The following is a 20,623-nucleotide window of genomic DNA, read 5'->3' as shown; positions in this document are numbered from 1 at the left end:
ATGTCACAAAAAAAAAACATGCTGATGGAAAAAATCTGAATGCATACCTGAATTCAGCACGAAAAATACTTTTAGATTCAGTTAATTTAATTTTTGTGAAAGAAAAAAAGTTTATTTTTGTAGACCAGTGTTATCGGACTGAAATTGATTTTGGACCTAGAAGAAAATGTGGTCAACATAAGATTGCAGGCAGCCTTGTATGTACAATAATACTCGAACAGCAAATACATCTCCAGTCGCTTATGCTGCAATAAAGAAAGGCCAGGGGATAAATGTATTAACATGCGGGTTCTTCAACACCCGCGAGTTCAGCGTCTTCGGCGATTAAATTTAAAGCGGCGCTGCATTGTAAAGGGAAACTTCCCTTTACAATCCAGCGCCGCTTTAAATTTAATCGCCGAAGACGCTGAACTCGCGGGTGTTGAAGAACCCGCATGTTAATACATTTACCCCCAGATCTGTGAATTGAGAACCATGTCGCAGCTTGACACAGCTGCTCAGCTGAGGCACCCATGAGGACAAACCAACTTGGTAGAGTGAGCCCTGAGAATGTCTGGAACAGGTTGCCCTGCTCACTTATTGTTGGATTACTGATGTAAATCATCTCACAATAGATTCCTTTGACGCTGGTTAACCCTCTTTTATGGGCGTCATATAGAATCAAAAGACTCACTGTCTTGTGACTATTGTATGTCCTATTAACATAGCTCCTTTAAACTTTGACCACATACAGAGACTGAAGAGATCCCGCTACCTCTGAAGACCTACCATGGACCAAGGCTAAAATCACTATATCTTGGTTAAAGTTAAATTATGAAAACACCTCTGAAAATCTTCTAGCAGTAGAAATAAATAAAAGAACAATAATTTTCCAAGTCAGAAATTTGAATTCTACCTCAGCTGAAGGTTCAAATGGTGAATGGTGCAAAGCATTTAACACCAAATTGAGATCCTTTGGCGCCAATTGAAAATCATAAGGTGCATGTATATGGAGTACAACGTGTAAAAAATGTTTTAACGTATTGCAGAAAAGTTAATCTTTTTTTAAAGAAGACATAAAGCTGACACCTGAAATTTAAGGGAGCTAAGGCTCAACCAGGCATTCAGCCCATCCTGTAAGTACATAAGGAGCCTGGGCACTCGAAAAGAAAAGGTAGGAAACTCCTTCCTCTTGCATCAAGCAATATAATTCCTCCACACTTTGTGGTAATTTTTGTCTGAAACTGGTTCCTTGCCCTGAGCAAGGTTTGGACCACAATGTCGGGCAAATCTGTTGTAACAGGCTCTTTGCAGCCAGTCTGGATCCCCAAGAAGACACGGACCCCCTCTCTTTTCACTTTCTTCAATATCCTTGGAACAGGGCCGGACTGGGACTAAAAATCAGCCCTGGCATTTAAGGTACACAGGCCCACCTCAGTTCCAGTAAGGAAAAAATATGTGCTGCCGCTACAGGGCATGACCTCATTGTGTTGTGGGTGTGGCCAACATGGGGCATTGATACATACATTATAATTATACATTACATTTATCATTTTAGACAAATACACAGGCACTACTGTTAGAAGCACACAGCTTTGCCTTCACAAGCAGTACGTTGTGAAGCGGGACATACCTCCCAACTGTCCTTGCAGTCGGACCAAATCCTGACTAAGGGAGACAGTCACCCAAATTCAGGACTGCCCCACCAGATTCAGGACAGTTGGCAGACTGTCCTGCTCTCTCCTACCTGTCTTGGTCATTTTCACCGCTTGTAGCAGCTGGTTTCTTTAGTTCAGTTCATTCTTGTCTTGATCCTGGAATATAGGATGCCCTATTTTGAAAAAAAAATGGGTACATGAGATTTATAAAACTCCAACCAGCCCCGGTGTTAAAACAATAGCACTCACGTTTTATAAATAGGCCTTCCTCCAGTCCCCACAATAATAATATTCACATTTAATAAGTAGACCTATTTTCCTCCAACCAGCCCCAACATTAAATTAACAGTATACCCATTTACTCAAAACATATTTCCCTCCCTCCAAACAGTCCCAGCAATAAATTAAATAGCATTAAAGTTTAATTAATATAGTCATATTCCACAACCATCCCCGACAATAAATAATTCATATTTACATTTAATAGCCCTCCTCCCCAAAATCAGCCCCATATTCCACTGATAGCACTAAACCACCCCAGCATTAAATTAAAGGTTCCTTCACCTCACCTTAAATAACTAGCCCCCACCTACACTTCACCATTAAATAGCCTACCTCCCATACTATATTAAGATCCTCCCTTCCCTCACATATTATATTAAGCGCGCACACACACACACACTACATTTACATTTAAAACACTAGCCACACACACACACTATTAGCCACACAGACACACTGTACTATTAGCCACACAGACACACTATTAGCCACACAGACACACTGTATTATTAGCCACACAGATGCACTGTACTATTAACCACACAGACACACACTGTACTATTAGCCACACACACTGTACTATTAGCCACACAGACACACTGTACTATTAGCCACAGACACACTGTACTATTAGTCCCACAGACACACACTAACAATAAACAATAGAGACCCACAGTGCTAGAAAGTGGAAAGAATATCTGATCTCAATGCTCATCACAATAAAAATGCTACTAAATTATAGCAATAAACGTGAATGAATATATAAATGTGTGACTGAACCAATCTGTACTCTCTATATTAAAACCAAACAAAGGGGTTTAGAAATGAGCTAAATAGGAAAAAGGGAAAGTGGAAATGAAAGAAAATGCCCCAAAGATGTTTCAAAAAAGGTGCCAAAGTCAGTTGAGCCCTCCAGTGCTGCATACCCACACAGACAAACAGTCCCACAAGGGGTTAATGGCGCACACTTTGGATTGGAGAAATATCTAGATGTGTATCTGTATATGATATATAACATCAAGGATTAAATAAGGGTAAAAACCCATGGTCTATTGCATAGAGACCACCAATATCAAACAAGCAGGAAAGCCTAAGACACCTGTAATTAGATCAATATAACTGGGGACTCTCTCAAGAATCAAAGGAGAAATCATTGAAGATTTAGATATCAAACAGTACAGTGTTTATTGCAAAACAAGGCAATCATAAAAATCCAAACAAACATACAAAAAAACACCACCAGCCGACAATTAGACCATTAATTGGATCATATATATTGAAGACATATAAAAAGTATATATAAAAAGAGAAGGGGGGGAGAACCTTCAGTACTGAGGTGATCAATTTAATTTGATAATACGATTATCTTCTCCATTATCTTACATCTGAATGAGGAAACACAGTTACCATAATCAAATTAAATTGATATAATTACAGGTGTCTTAGGCTTTCCACAGCACAGCCCTTCCCCCTATACCCACACAGACACTATTACACACACACAGACACTTACCTGTTACATCCGAGCAGCAGCCGCCTATGTGAGTAATCACATGGGACGGCATCACGTGACAAGTGCCGTCCCATGTGATTACTCACATAGGCGGCTGTCACTGACTCTCCGTCCGCCGAGCAGCGCGCAGAGTGCTGCTGCTCGGCGGGCATGCGGACCGGCCCATCTGGCCATCGGCCCTTCTGGCATTTGCCAGAAGTGTCAGATGGCCAGTCCGGCCCTGCCTTGGAAGCATTGCCAGCATAAGAACCTGCTGGTCTTTCGCATGGTGAGAAGACTACTTATGACTCTTTGTTGGTTGAGGTATGGCATAGTCTGTTTCTATCTTTACTGACCTTTCCTGCAATAAATGTTCTGCACTGAATAGAAGGCAAAACACTGTTCACAATTCTAAAAGACCTTGAAAGCTGGCATGAAGAATGACAAGTCAAACCCATAGGCTGGCATCCATAGTGACCCGTGCCCACTCCAATACTGTAGCTTACGGGACAACCTGAAATTTACGGTCTGGAGTGGTCCATGCTTCACCAAGCAAATCATCCAGCTGTGAAGAAGAAGGAAATTAAACTATTCCCTTTCCCTCCCTTTTAAATAAGGATGTTTTTGAAGTATCCGGAACCTCTGTATCTTGAATGTCTAATATCTGGTGCACAGCCTAATCAGATCATCCACCCCCTGTCAGCTATAAGGATCTTTTTTCAAAGTATAAAGAATGCTCTAAATTGGAATCTCAAACACACTCGCCCTCCTGTTGGGAGGAACCATCAGAACCTGACTCATTAGAGTCATGAGACTTCTTGCCCATAAAGACTTTTCCTGAGATGCCACCCTGGAACCCACAGACCACCTGTCTAAAATAACTTCTCCCAGAACCTGAGAAGGACTCCTCTCACAAGAATGAGTTAGCTGAGTAATATCAGCAATGCAGCTGGCTAAAGACTTAGCCCAGGCCAGTTCCACCACATTGGTACCAGAGCCCCCAGCCGTACACGGCACATGATCCTCAGACTGTCAGGCTGCGCATAAGACATATGCAGCTGACTATCCCAGAAGTAACTTAACTTGGCATTTACAACATATAAAAAAAAATATGGAAGCCACCTTCACATCCTTAGCTTTGCAAGAACTCTTCTTGTCTGACGTGGGAGAAATGTAAAGTAATAGAATACAATAAGCAGAAAACAATCAAGAAAAAGAAGCTGAACCTGCTAACAGACCAAAGCCCTGAAAAACTGAGATAAAAGCCACTCCCCAGACTGTTACACCACAGCACTATATAGTCATGACTACAGTATTGTAAATGTAGAGCTAGACTGGAGATGTTTGCTACTTCTGTTGTGCTCCAGTTAGTGAACATGCCAAGGAGGAGTGGCTAATGGTCCACCTTACAAGGACAAAAAAAACCTCCCCCAAGGGCCAAGAACCAAGATGTCTTTAAAGGACTGCCCTTTAAGGTCTTAGCAAGGACTTACTATCACAGTAACCCACAATTGATCAGCTCCAAGCTAACATAAAAGTATTTTATTCCTAATAACAAAAAGAAAGAACACCTAGTGTGCGTGGTAGTGCCGCAACTCCCTTCTACAGCTGCTACATGGGACCCACAGTCCCTACCTGCAATGGCAGTGACAGGTTCACCCACAGCAATCAAACATTGAGAGCAGGCACAACACTGCACCTCCAGTCCCGCTCCTGCATTGCACAGCCGTCCATGTTGTGCACTGAACTCCAGACTGCTGCAGTGGTCCGTTTCCACAGCTACGACTTTAAAACAACTACTTTGTTGTTTGACAGGAGCGGATTATGGAGGGAGTAGAGATCCAATTCAAAATGCTTGTTCTTGATTGTAAAGCTGATGTAAAGATACCGGGCTTTCACTGGGATATTTATACCCACTTCATGCTGGCTGGCTGCCCAGTGGTGCTTTACTAAGCCAGGGAAGCCTACCCAGTACCTTCTAGGGTTCTTAAAATCACGGTAAGGAGGTAAGGAGCTACAAGGATATCACATTTTGCCCTGCAAGAGAAGTAAGTCCCAGCTATATTGACATTTATCAGAACTTTTATCGATATTGGATTTGGATTACTATTAAGGAACTGTACTTCCCCCCTTTCGACTGGGACTCCTTTTTTCCTTACTGCATCCTATTAGGGAGCTGCACAATAGAACTATTTTGTGTTTTATTCCAATCTCCTTCATTTACACACACACACACACACACACAAATATATATATATATATATATATATATATATAAAGCAGCAGATAGATTAAAACGTGGCGCTCAAACACAGAATATGTGAGTAGAAATTAATAAATATCCAATATAGGAAAACACTTTCTTCATAAGATAAGGCAGCCTCCCTCCCAGATTACGGATGGTACTCCGATAATGAATAAATCAATATATACACAGATAGGAGGATGAAATGGCGCCAATATAGGTAGTGTTAGCTGGTAACAATCACCCAGACAGTCAATAATTGCTGATATGCAGAGTATGAATCTTAGCAAGCTGGTACAGTCATTATTCAACAGCTTCCAGATACTCCAACTATATACCGAAATGCAGACAGAGAAAAACAAAAGATGTAGTTGCAAAGGCACCCGTGATGTTCAGTAAATAATAGGTGGCAGCGTACCAAGTAGATATAAATAAACAGCTTATCTGTGTCAGAATAATCTGAACGTAGTCTCCAAACAGCCAAGTGAGTCAGGAACCGATGTGTAAACTGCTTGTGAAGATATATTATATCTGGATCATCAACCCCAGCAAATTCACTTATATTATCAATCCAACAGTCAATAACAAGTGGCAACAAAAGCTCCAGATTAAGCCAAAGAGTGAAGTAATAATCTGTCTTCTTGGAGCACATGTAATGTACAACCGATGGTTTATTCAATTTTGCTTCCAGCTGGTTTCCAAGGTCTCCAGGTACAAGCACTACAGGTGGCCCCGGAGTACATCCGCCGTTTATCCCGCTTTACTAAGCCAGGGAAGCCTACCCAGTACCTTCTAGGGTTCTTAAAATCACGGTAAGGAGGTAAGGAGCTACAAGGATATCACATTTTGCCCTGCAAGAGAAGTAAGTCCCAGCTATATTGACATTTATCAGAACTTTTATCGATATTGGATTTGGATTACTATTAAGGAACTGTACTTCCCCCCTTTCGACTGGGACTCCTTTTTTCCTTACTGCATCCTATTAGGGAGCTGCACAATAGAACTATTTTGTGTTTTATTCCAATCTCCTTCATTTACACACACACACACACACACACAAATATATATATATATATATATATATATATATATATATATATATATATATATATATATTTATACACATATATGTTTTAGCTGATATAGGACTCCTTAGTTGGATTCCTCATTGACTTTATTGATTGTGTATATATATCATTCAAGTATACCAGTCATGCTCCGGCCAGAACTTTATGTTTGATTTTCTTAACTATTAAATGTATTTCTTTGATTGACATTATTACATTGTTGCACCTGGGAATGGCATTTGTATATCACTGCAATAACAACAACCACATTTTTAATGGGTAAGACAGAATGAAAAAGTCTCCTATATAGCCATGACTACATTGACCTCTTATCCACATGTAATTAGACAGTGCATTTGCATGTTATTATCTTCCACATTTTGTGAGAAACGAAGGACAGGCTAGTTAGGGTGATATCAAACTAATTTTGTCACAGCTGAGTATAACAGTAGTCCTGTTTTCACTATGCGTCCACAGTAGTTCTATATCCCATATATAAATCAGCATTCCATATCAGTGGCTGTTCTGTCATGCTTGGACATGTGAGTCAAAGGCTACAATGACAAGGATATTTTAACTCATTTATTTTTACTGAGTTCTATATATACTGGATATAGAATTACAGTGCATAGTAATTCTAAATCTAGTATATATACATCAGTAGAAAAAAAATTATGTTGTTTAAACACTGTATCTATAGCTACCTGTGATATATGTGTAACAACACTCCATAAGCACAGTTGCTAAGTGCTAGTCTCATACTACACCTATACTATGTGGGAGATAATGAACCTCCATAGGTTGACCACACCCCCTTCAGCAGCTTAGCAGCTATTACATGGTGGTTTCCCTGGTGGGGCCTTCATGTCCCTGTCCAATACTGCATACCATGACAAGAATCTACTTTCTGAGAAATAAAGTACAATGTTTATGGTGGAGTGGAAGCATTTTTTTATCTATTATCAGCTATTTTAGTCTCATAGTGGATACTTTCTGTGTCCTTAAACAGACTTTTGGCTTGTGCAGGTGAACATATTTCTCGCTGAATTCGAAACAGAGTGTAACACGCTAAAACTGTGAAAAACCAGTAAAATAATCAAATAATTTAAATTATATTCAGCTTTATACATAATATGTAAAAATGAATATGGATAGTACTGTAGTTTTTTTGTACACATATCATGTTGCACAGTGTTACCTTGCTTGACATTTACATAATATGTTGATAACAAACCTTGTCTGCCAGAGTTCTAAAGTTCTGACCAGCTAGTTTGACAATGTCTCCAAGTCTGAATATGGGACAAAAAGGGGATTTGACTGGATCATAGCGGCAGTTCAGACTGGGCGGCAAGTTCCCCCTAAAAAAAAAATGTTTAACGTCATATGCTGAAGAATAAATTGTAAGACAATAATTATGATGTACAGATGGACAAACTCATGCTTTACCATGTACAGCACAGGGAACAGTTATTAGCAGAAAACCAGGCTCTCTAAAGCTATCTGAATATTTAGAAAATGTTTAATGTCCCACCCATTCGCTATTTATTGTGTGCTGTCCTTGAGTTGTGTTTTAACATATAGATGACAAAATGTGTTGTGGTGGAGCACTCTCCCTCAAAAAGGGAGGCTCATTGTTAGTAACACTTCCCCACTGGGGGGAAGGAAGAGGTTTAAGGCACCCTAGGTGAGAGCGGCCCCAGCTACTGAGCCAAAGGTGAGGGGTGGGTCTTCACGGCCTAGAGGCATCAGGGGCATTTGGTCGCCCCTCTTTTGGTGTTAGTAATGGCTGGTAGCTGATTAGCCTATGCTTTCTTCACCACCACTAAATCTGTGTTATTTTGTGTCGTTATTTCTCTGTTGTGGGTTGGTGACTGGTTGTCAAGAGTAGGGCCTGTGCACCGTTTCTCGGCATCCTAAGCAAAGCTTTAGTCTATCGCCCCTCACCCTCCCATACGCTCTACCCATAATCATATACTCATCAAGAGAATTGAACGCTTCAAAGGAAATTTAAGATGCAATTGATTTACTTTAAAAGTAAATAAGTATTCACATTTCCATAATGCCTATGAAATTTACAGTGAGAAAAAATAGAGACTCACTATATTGTAAAATGAGCTAAATGATAAGTTTAATTTCCACACTATTATTGAGATATATTACATGAATATTACATGTAAGGTAGAATTGTAGTATACCCTGAATCTGATTTTAATTAATATAGTATTATATATATTTTTTTAACATTTTGCTATTTAACATGTTTTTGTTTTAAAGAAATATAATAAAGGCTTTTCTTTAAGTGTGAATTTGTTAAGAGTATAAAGTCCTTCTACATTCATGGTCAAAAGTTTGGAGAATGACACAAATATTATTTGTCACAAAGTCTGCAACCTCAGTTTTTATGATGGCAATTTGATATACTCCAGAATGTCATGAGAGATCAGATGAATTGCAATTAATTTAAAAGTCCCTCTTTGCCATGACAATGAACTTTATTCTAAAAACAACATTTTCACTGCATTTCTGCCCTGCCACAAAAGGATCAGCTGACATCAGGTCAGTGATTCTCTCGTTAACACAAGTGAGAGTGTTGAAGGAGAAGGCTGGAGATCATTCTGTTATGCTGATTGAGTTAGAATAATAGACTTGAAGCTTTAAAAGGAGTGGTGCTGCAAGGGTGGTGCTTGAATACATTGTTTTTCCTTTGTTAACCATGGTTACCTGCAAGGAAGCACATGCAGTCATCATTACTTTGCACAAACAGGGCTTCACAAGCAAGAATATTGCTGCTAGTAGGATTGCACCTAAATCAACCATTTATTGGATCAAGAACTTCAAGGAGAGAGGTTCAATAGTTGTGAAGAAGGTTTCAGAGCACCCAAGAATGTCCAGCAAGCACCAGGACATCTCCTAAAGTTGATTCAGCTGCGAGATCGGGGCACCACCAGTATAGAGCTTGCTCAGGAATGGCAGCATGCAGGTGTGAGTGCATCTCAAAGAGGCAAAGACTTTTGGAGGATGGCCTGGTGTCAAGAAGGCCAGCAAAGAAGCCACTTCTCTCTAGGAAAAACATCAGGGACAGACTGATATTCTGCAAAAGGTGCAGTGATTTGACTGCTGAGGACTGGGGTAAAGTAATTTTCTCTGATGAATCCCCTTTCAGATTGTTTGGGGCATCTAGAAAACCGCTTGTCTGGAGAAGGAAAGGTGAGCGCTACCATCAGTCCTTTGTCATGCCAACAGTAAAGCATCCAGAGACCATTCATGTGGGGGGTTGCTTTTCAGCCAAGGGAATGGGCTCACTCTCAATTTTGCCTAAGAACACAGCCATGAATAAAGAATGGTACTTAAACATCCTCCAAGAGCAACTTCTCCGAACCAACCAAAAACAGTTTGGTGATGAACAATGTCTTTTCCAGCATGATGGAGCACCTTGCCATAAGGCAAAAGTGATAACTAAGTGGCTGGGCTATCAAAACATCGAAAGTTTGAGTCCATGGCCAGGAAACTCCCCAGTCCTTAATCCCATTGAGAACTTGTGGCCAATCCTCAAGAGGCGGGTGGACAAACAAAAACCCACAAATTCTGACAAACTCCAAGCATTGATTAGGCAAGAATGGGTGGCTATCAGTCAGTATGTGGCCCAGAAGTTGATTGACAGCATGCCAGAGCTAATTTCAGAGTTCTTCAAAAAGAAGGGTCAACATTGCAAATATTGACTGTTTGCATAGACTTAATGTAATTATCAATAAAAGTCTTTGACACTTATGAAATACTTGTAATTTTACTTCAGTATACCATAGCTTAATCTAACAAAAAGTTCTAAAAACACTGAAGCAGCAAACCTTGTGAAAACCAATACTTGTGTCATTCTGAAAATTTTGGCCATCACTGTAGATCATTTCTGCATTTCTGATATGATAGGTAATTGTTTAGGATAATTTATTAAAGTAAAGTCACTATCTTATCTAAAAGTTAATGTATACTGCATGTCATGCTGTCACTAAGCAGGATATCAACTGTTGCTTCTGCCGATGCCCTCTCTTACTTCTCCATAAGCTCCTCCATGGGCAGAGATTAGCTGGGCAGGAGTGAAGGTGAGGGCACCTCAATTGCAGTGATGTCACCTATATCACCCCACACTGACCCGGGTAATGCACGGCATCTAGCGGCATTGGATGTCAGCTTAATTATGCCCGCAGCTGCCACTAGCTTAACAGTTTTGACAAAAATGCATTCACAGGGTTACAAAATATCTATATTGGGACTTATATATTAATATGCAGTAACATGAGAGTATAATGAAAATATTCCCCTTTTCTTATTTAGTTGGTTATGTTTAAATATACATGCCACAGTACGGTACTAACAATGGTGAATAAAGTTGTATGTATGTTTATATTCTGTGTCAGCACAAGCCTGTATAATGATCTATTAACTGAGTTGTGGCTGAAGCACTGACTCAAAAGGCTGCTATAAATATGACATTACCAAGAAGTCCATTCCTCTTCAACTGGAGTGGCTTAGTTTTATTATCAATTATTTTTCAGATAAAACATGCTCAGTTTTTATTATCATGACTGGTAGTTAGATCCCAACTCTCTCCCAGAAAAGAAGCACTGCATGGAATGAACAATAGGAAAGATGAGGAATCATAAAAAATAAGAAAACATTTTATTGTGCTTTTATCCAATAGAATTCACAGCACATTAAAGTTTACATAAATGACTATAAAACTATAAGTGATTAAAATGAACTGGATCACAGAGGATGAAACCTGCATTACCCAGTAAAAGTAAAACTAGTCTTCTTATAAGTGGAAGGGGAGAGTGAGCTAAATGGAATTTGTATCCATACATGTGTTGCACAGTGAAAACCGTGCTCTTTGGCACAAGGACCTATCTAGCTCCCTTACATTTTATACAGGGAACCCTGCTTCACTCCCCATCTTTGAACAAAGGACAAGCACTCTCCCCTCCAAATCCTCACTTACCTTTTCCACCATTGTGTCTCTCTGATTACAGATGCTCGTAATGCTTTAAATGTCTCTATGATCAGTCACTCCAAGCAGTATGAGAGACTCTATTAAGAGAGACATTAATAGCTTTGGAGCACCTTCACATATTAGGAGGACAAGGAGGTCCTCAGTATTCCAGGCCCCACTCCCTTATCTGACAGCAGCCAAAGTAGGGGAGGGGTACTTGAGTATCAGAGGTGCAGTGTGTGTGACAGAGAAGGTGCCATCACGTATACCCGATACCTCGGCTGTTACAGACAGCCATCCTGTGCACATGGGGTCGTAGCCTAGACCCCCTGGTTTTTTTGGGGCCAAATCTCAAGTGCATCCACTGTGACCCCTATTCTTGAATCAATGAAGTGTGCTTATTCAACTAGTTGATGAGAAATATATCAATCATTATGTACACACAAGTTAAAAGCTATGTTATGTTTTGGCATCTGTGTACTTCTTATAAATTGTATAGCACTACATACAATTATGGCACTTATAAAATACGTAATAATTAATAATTCAACACAAATGTTTATTTTATTCACATTCCCCAAAAATGATAATAAAATGATTAACTTGCTAACTGTTCTGCTGTCTTCTGAGATAAAAAAATAGGCATCTATTAAATTTGCTTAATTTGTTAAAGCTCAGCATATGTGTAGTGTTATCCACTAATTGCATGTGGTTCCAACATGACACCCAAACGTCATAATAATCCTATCAAAATCGATTGGATTATTATCTTGCAAACCTTTTTTTTTCACATTGACCTGTGTGTGCGGTCATTTTCTGTGATGCTGCTCATGTGTAGGCAAATTGGGCGCTCTACCATATTTCCAATGCGGCACTACCAAAACTTTAAAAGTGTGGTATATATATATATATATAGATATATGCCCAAATTGATATAGAATGATCTGTGAATTTGTATTATTATTATTTCTTGCTAAGAAATTGTGCACTTCCCTTTAAAGTAATTTTTTATACTGAACTCAATTGGGCAATTGTGCAAATCTCTTCAACTTCATTTACCTCTCAAAGTCGAAAATTGGGAATCGCACGCTGTTCTTGACAAAAATTGTAAAGTTTTCAGCTTCCATTAAGAGAGGCCTTAAGAAAAAAACAAGAGACATCAGTAACATAAATGTAGCAAAACAGACCTGACTAATCATTGTTCATTATACTTAAGCACACATACAACTTAACTAATGCAGCACAGATCTAGATTTCTGCTGTGCATGACAATTTCCTGCTATATCCTAAAAGGTTTTGTCCAGTATCAAACAACCCCTTCTTTACATATGGCTGCCCCATGTAGCCCTTCATTGGGGATACCCCCTGGACACAGCTGTGAGACACAGGAGCAGGAGCAGGGAGCTTTCACCATAAAGAAAATATTCTGTGATAAAGACGGTTAGGGCAGTAGATTTGTAGGTAGGTAGCTATGTGCACCTAACTGTATGGCTACATCTCCTGTCAATAGACGATACATTCACTTCACCAGCTCCAGCCTCACAGACTTGAATTATCTGCTCAGACTTGGCTGCCATGATGAAAGGCCTCTTTTCCTCTTCATGTCATCAATATTTTTTGTGTGGTGTGGTTATATTGAAATATGGGGACATAATGTAAGAGGGGGTTGTCAAACAAAATGTGGACACACCTCATAGAGACTGAGGAAGATATGCGTTTTTAGCCATTTTCTTTAAACTGTGCTTACAAGGCCCAATGATGCTTTCTTTCCATGGTTTGATGATGCAGCAACAAGCACTTAAGTTATCAACATTTGCAAAATACTGCTGTACAATGTATGGACAAGATGTTATTTTATACAACAGGTAAGAGAGAAACAAATTCAGCCTTCAAAATCTTACAGCAATTTTTCACACTTGATTCTCCCTTAAATCCTTTATGTTTTGTCACTGTAATGTGATGCAAAAAGTAACAAAAACTATCTACCTTGGCCTTTAGACCCATACAATTTCAAGGGCATAAGCAACCAAAAGAAATACAAGCTACATTTTATGATAGTAATATTAACTGATTAAGCAAATATACCATAGATGCCCACTTTTAAGACTTCTCCGGGAAAGAAGTCATGTGACATGGGCTAGGAGGAGGGCGTGGTGACGTTTCGCGTCACCATAGCCCCATCCCCACTATAAATAAGCCGAAATTCACGGCATTGAATGGAGGGGCAGAGCTTAATGACACGATTAAGCCCCGTCCCCTCCATTCACTCCATTCACCCCATTCCATTTCGCCACATTTCGAGAGTTTTGCCTACTCTTCCGGGAGTCGGTGAGGACTCCCCGAAATTCGGGAGCCTCCCGAGAATTCAGAGAGAGTAGGCAGGTATTAAGTAACATGCACCAGGATAGAATACAATGCATTGCACTAGTTTGCAGGCCCAATACATTCATTTTTTTTCCAATATATTCTTGATTTATCAGTTGAATTAGCTGCATTGGCTACACTTATAGTATAAATGCATTATTTGAGTGGAAAACATAAAGGGCCTGAGTCATTAAGGAGAGCAAAGCATAAAAAAGGAGTAACTTTGAACCTGGGCAAAACCATGTTGCATTGGAGAGGAGGTAAATTTAAACTGTGGGGACAGATTTATAGTTGGGATAGAGCATGTCTTAGATCAACTTTACATTTCAGTCTAAAAATAAAGCTATCAAGTATTTGTGTGCTACATGAAAAAACAACCAGTATTTAACTTATGTGCAACTTTAAAAAATAATTGTAACATGGTTTGTCACAGAGAACATTTACTCCTTTTTTTGCCTTACTTTCCCTAATGACTCAGAGCCAAAATGTGTAGCGCTATAAACAAAGGCAATACGAGTACTGAACTTTGGAAGGGTCTGTCGGATTTCCCCTAAAAAATTATCTTTCTGGGCTCGGTAAAACCAACTTAGGAAAGTCATTTTCACTACATGAATTCATACTTGCCAACTTTTAAATAGTGAAGTCCGGGAGATCCCAAGCAGGGGGCATGGCTGGAGGGCAGGAGGGGGAAGGCGCAGACAATCGCGTAATTTTGGCTCCGCCCCATGACAGGAACATCATTTTGTCAAGGGGGCGGTGCCAAAATGACGCGATTCACCACGAATTGCGTCATTTTGGCTAGCAAATTGCAGGATGCAGGAGGCTTGCCTTCTCTCCCGGGAGTCCGGGAGACCTACCCGGATTTCGGGAGTCTCCAGGGCATTCTGAGATATGGCAGAGATGGCAAATATGCATGAATTCCTTTAATGGGGTACGGGATTCCACAAAATATACCCTCGATTACAAATGAGTGGGGGGGTTTGTACCTAGAGATAATTAAATAAAGATGGTCACATGCAATATTATGTGGTGAAACACTCATGACTGTTTGACCAATGAAAGACTGGGACAATTGAGAGGTCTTTTGATGAAAAGATAACTTAAGGTAACTCAGATTTTGGGTCCATCACAGGATGTTTGTGTTTATATAGGTACAGTATATATCAGATGCTTTGCTTCTGCCTTTTTGTAGTTCATCAAAATCTGGTTTATTTTAGGAAAGCTTGTGACTTCTTTCTTTGTGAGTAGTTAAAACATTTTCTATTAGGTGAACCTGTGACTACTATTTCTACGCTGATTGCAGCAAAACAAGAAACACTTATATAAGTGTTTTTTAGTATCTAGACTTTGTATCACAATGTTACACTATATATGCTTTCCTTTCCCTTATCGCACTTTTTGCATGAACTAAGAAAACACAACAAAGAGGCAAGAAATCTAATGTACATCATGCTGATAAGAACCACTTCACCAAGCTGAAATCTGTTTACTGATAAGAAGCACCTACAGGAATCTGTGGTTGCTAATAATCCACTTATCGGGTGACATCTTACCTTTACAGTGTTACTGACAGAGTTAATATACCACTATGAAATAAAGACACGGAGACTTGTTTTGTCTAAAATGAAAGGTCAGCAATTTATTAAGATTATCAATATATTGAGAAGGGGTGGCAAATATAAGCAGACCAATCAGCCCCTAGGTTACACCCATGAGCTATAATCTCCGCTCCAATAGATTGGGTACGGCTGAGGCACGCCCGCCTAAGAGGAGCCCCATAACCTCGAAGGGTTATTCTCACTAATTGCCCAATCCCTTTAGGGGAGAGTCCTACCACGTCTTGAATGTGACCAAATTGTCCGCTGACTGGGCTGCTTACCGCCACAGCTGGGTTCCCGCTAGAAACCCGAGCCCGCCACCAACTGACCTCTCATAGCCAAAGCACTGAAAATCTGCTCTACCAAATACAATCATGTATCTGACAAATGTACCCAGACGAGATGCACCGCTGGCCAATGAAGCTTAATTACCCCCATATCTGCTTGGACTCTACTATGGGTTCCAAACCTTACCCAAATCCTTGCCCCCGAGGGAATTGTAAGAAGGGCGCTTAAATCTCACTTTGCTATCCATTAGCACCTTGAATAGCGACCCCCAACGCAGCCCCCTGTGTCCTATTCACCTAACTGAACTTTCCTGGGGGGATCTGCCCAGTTATAAGCAGGGCCACTTTTACTGACCCAAATACTTTGGCCATCCTGATGAGGACCTGCAAGGTGGATTGGGATGCGCGTCAACAAAAGACATAATACACACTTAATAAATAGTGGAAAGGCACATCACTGTTTGTGTGAGATAGGGTGACCCATGCGGAGGTAAAACCAGAAACCCCAGGGTGCCAACAGCCAATCAGGCCTCCGTAGAATAGAAAATGGCGAAACCCTCCGTGCCTCCTTTCAACAAGATAAGCAACCTATGTCATGGGTCAACCTCCCGAAATTGCAGCAATATGCTAAACCTCAATAGGTGGACGAACACATTTCCAAAACCACTTTGACTTCCACCTACCCAACGCCGTAATAGACTTGTCAGGCGCCATCCCCGCTGATCCGCTGTCAGTCGGGGATTGACGCCTGACTTCCGTTGCGGCTCTCTGTGTGTTCTGTCGGGCGCATGCGCCCTGCTTCCGTCCCGTTGCTAGGCAACGGGACACTACTATGCTTTGGTGCGCTGCCTCCCTGAGCCTCCAATCATCCTCTGCCCTTCTCTATTTAAACCTGACTCTGGCACCATTAGGGTGCCAGAGTATCAGGTTCATCCCTAGTGTTCCTGGCTTCCCTTCTCCTGTGTCCTGAGTGTGAGCTCCCTGTGTTCCTGTTTCCTCGTTGTGACCCAGCTTGCTGACCATCCTCCGTTCTGTGTGACCCATCTTGCTCCGCGACCTCGGCTTGTTGACCTCTCTTCTGGATTCTCCCTGGTACTTCGCATTCCCGATTTGGCTTGACCTGGACCGTCTGACTCTTTTACGCTACACCGGTAACTTGCTAGCAGGACTGCGACCTGCGTACCCTGTGCAGCGAAGTCCAAACCTCCTTGCGGGGGTCCCTGGTGAATACATGGGGTACATTAGACTCTGCACCTGTTGGTTCAGTAGCTCTAATATCGGTTAGTGTCCTGCACTAGTACCCTCAAGAGGCCTTCGGCCTGAGAAGACTGTTCTGAAGCGCCTACTTTAGCCGCCACTGTAGCTGCTCCTATTCTGAAGGAATGAGTCTGGAGGACTCCCCCAACTCACTTGTTCTGAATGCTCCCAAAAAAGGCCATTGCAAACAGCAACCTAAACAAAGCAGCCTACAAGGCATCGCTAGCTACTGCCGGGATAATGCTAACAGGACCGGTCAACAATACTTTATCAATTGGCCCACGTCTGACTTCCACCACAGGAGAAATTCTATCCCAACCCCCTAATGCCCTTGCGAACAGAAACCTGCTTAGTAACATCCTGACTACCGTGCAACTGCAGAAAGAAGGAAATACCTGCCAAAGCTAATACCATATAGGGCTTTGACTTACCTACCTGACAACCATGCTACACCAAAGACATAATACGCTGCAGATAAGTCTTACCTTTAGCCTCCCTTGATGAACAAAACCCTTTCCAGGCCAACCAAGCCACCTGATAGTTCCTCAAGGTACCCGGCGCCACCGAATGCTTTGCCAGGTACACTATGCCGGCCTTATAATCTGACAGACAAAATCAGGGCATGAAACACCAATCTCATTAGCCCCAGGGGCTAGCTAACGAAGCTTCAATCAATCAAATCTAGCTACATCGTCCGCAATCCCATTATCAGACCTCAGCACATGTCTCGCCCAAAAGGAGCTGTTAAACGATAGGCCTATGTGCACTAAATGCCGCAATAACCTCAGCTCCGGAGGATAGGTAGCCTTCTGATTATTGATAGCATGCACTACCCCCAAATTACCAGCAAGCTATAATCTTATCGCTAAGGCGATTAGCCCACAATTCCATTGCTACAATAATTGGTAACAATTTCAGCAACAAGAGATTCCACGTGAAACCTTCCTGACGCCAAGAAGGGGCCACGCGGTCGCACACCACTCCCCGTCCAGGTAAGCCCCCAAAACCAGACGGGCCAGCCGCATCCGTAAACAAGTGAATCTCCACATTATTGGCGGCAGGCGACAACCACAAACAAACCCAATTGAAGTTCTCCAAAAACAAACGCCACATGCCGAGATCGTCCCTAATCTCTTATGAATTCGTAACCAGGTGACAGGCTATCGCAACCTCAACTATAGGTCTCTCCAACTGCAAAAACCCTACCCGTGGGGATAATGCGCCAAGCAAAGTTAAGTGGACCAAGCAGGGATGGAACTGCATTAACTGAGACTTACTCTTGCCCTGCCACGAGTCAATCACACCCTTCAACATAGCCACTTTTTCCCTAGGCAGCCTACAGCGCCCTGGTCTATTGTTAATTTCGATACCCAGGTATGACACTCTCTCCGTCGGAGCTTCCGATTTGTCCTCAGCCACTGGAACTCGCATAACTCTAAACAATGACTGAGCGGAAAACAACAACTCCTGACACACCGTGGACCCACTTGGCCCAATGACCAAGAAATCATCCAGGTAATGGGCCACACTTTGATGCCCCGTCCCCGTAACAACACACCAATGGAGAAGATTGCTGAAAGACTAAATAAATAAAATGTGCAAGACACTGAACATCCCATAGACAAACATTTATTCATCCGTCAAACGAAAAACCTATGTATTCAAATGAAGATTGATGCAAAGGCGGAACCTACATGCTGACTCGATATCGAGCCAACGCGTCCTCAAAGGATTGATACACCACCGAGCACTCCGATTCTGCAATTACGTCATTCCCGGACATACCATGCGGGTGAGATAGATGCTGTATCAGCCTAAACATACCCACTTCCTTCCTTGGTACTACACCCACTGGGGAAAATGACCAAGCCCTGAATCGGGGGGATAGCAAAGGGACCACACATTCTACCCACTCGTTCTCTTTATTCACTTTCTCCTGCACCGCCAAAAGTCACTCTAGTGCTGATTTCAGGTTCCTGGGAGACCCCATATCCACGGTTCCACTTACCGGCAATTTAGGCCCATGCTTAAAAACCATCCCTTACCAACTCTGCATCTGGTCCATTGGGTTACCAACCTCGCCCTTTAACCAGTTCAGACAACACAATAGGAGAAAAAGCTTTGACGCGCAGGAGCTCCTGCGGTGGGTCTGTCTGTGGCACCTGGGCCCCACCTCTTAGGACATTCCCTTCTGGGATGCCCTCGTCCACACGCGGCACACACTTACCACATGTGGCACAGGTTGCTCAAACCTACAGGCCGCACCTTTGTCACACTGACCACACGCGGCACAGGTATGCTTAAACATACAGGCCACACCTTTGTCACACTTACCCCACGCGGCACAGGTATGCTTAAACCTACAGGCCGCACCTTTGTCACACTTACCACATGCAGCACAGGTATGCTTAAACCTACAGGCCGCACCTTTGTCACACTGATTCCCGTTATATGCAAAACCTCTCCCTTGAAAGGGCTGTGCCAAACTGATCGGGGGGTTGCTTTTGCCTCATCGCCCTGGCATCACTCGCTCCCGATCTAGGCCCAAATCTATCACTAATAAACTTACTTGTTTTCTTGCGAAATGCCTCATCCTAACATCTTCACATGTTACCTCTGGCGCGGGTAGTATACCCGCGCCAGGTCCCCTGTATCAAGAAAATTCATTTTATATTGTTCATGTGCTCCTCTGCCTGCTCACCAAATACCAGGCTGCAGAAACCAGGAAACCCTCCAAACAATTGGCAAAACTTCTATAAACCCACGCCAGAGCGTGACATTGCTGCTGCCAAATCGTCCTTAGCCTTTTTGGTAATGACAAACATATATACAAACCGGCCCGTGCGTATCTGTCACGCACCCTGTTCCTCATATCCCGCTGGACGGCTGTATTGGAACAGCGCACCACCTCATCACCCGTCAATCTGTTACTGATGCTGTTATTCACCACCTCCGCTCACCGGCGGGTACCACTCAACTTCCTCTCCAGCAGCCTTATCAACATTGTGTCCAAACTCCTGGACCTAGCTGGAACCTCACTCTCAGAGGAAGAAGAGCCTGACTCCGAGCTCATGCCCGACATCACACTGGCATGCTCACCGACTGGCTCGCTGCCACCACCGTCCGCTCCTGGTGATGCTTCTGTCGCGACCGTCTTCTGCATAAGAAGCGCACCTGAACCCCCGGCCCGATGACGTATGTCTGGTCCGACACCTGCAGAGGAGGAAACAGAAAGAGAGCTCCCTGGACCAGGAAACGAGGCCCCTGCACGCAATGACCGTTTCAAATTATGCTCTAGTAATCTGGGCTCCAGAGCCATAATCGCACCAGCTTGCTGGGAGGGATTAACTACCTTTAAGACGACCATGCAGGGGGGTGCCCTGAGAACCCATCAGGGAGGACGCATAACC

General features: G+C 42.2%; 1 protein-coding gene across 1 annotated transcript in view; it reads right to left on the bottom strand.

Moving 5' to 3' along the window:
• P2RX3 (purinergic receptor P2X 3) overlaps positions 1-20,623 on the bottom strand; it is a 156,965-nt gene that overhangs the window by 32,449 nt on the left and 103,893 nt on the right. Inside the window, exons 6-7 of the mRNA XM_075217221.1 lie at positions 12,767-12,844; positions 7,958-8,081 (exon numbers count right to left, since the gene is read on the bottom strand). Of these exons, the coding sequence (XP_075073322.1) occupies positions 7,958-8,081; positions 12,767-12,844 (202 nt within the window). The remainder of the gene's footprint in view (positions 1-7,957; positions 8,082-12,766; positions 12,845-20,623) is intronic.

The sequence above is a fragment of the Mixophyes fleayi genome, chromosome 6 (assembly GCF_038048845.1).
Source record: "Mixophyes fleayi isolate aMixFle1 chromosome 6, aMixFle1.hap1, whole genome shotgun sequence".
Lineage (NCBI taxonomy): Eukaryota > Metazoa > Chordata > Amphibia > Anura > Limnodynastidae > Mixophyes > Mixophyes fleayi.
Note: the sequence above shows the minus strand (reverse complement) of the source record. Positions and strands in the feature narration are given on the sequence as shown.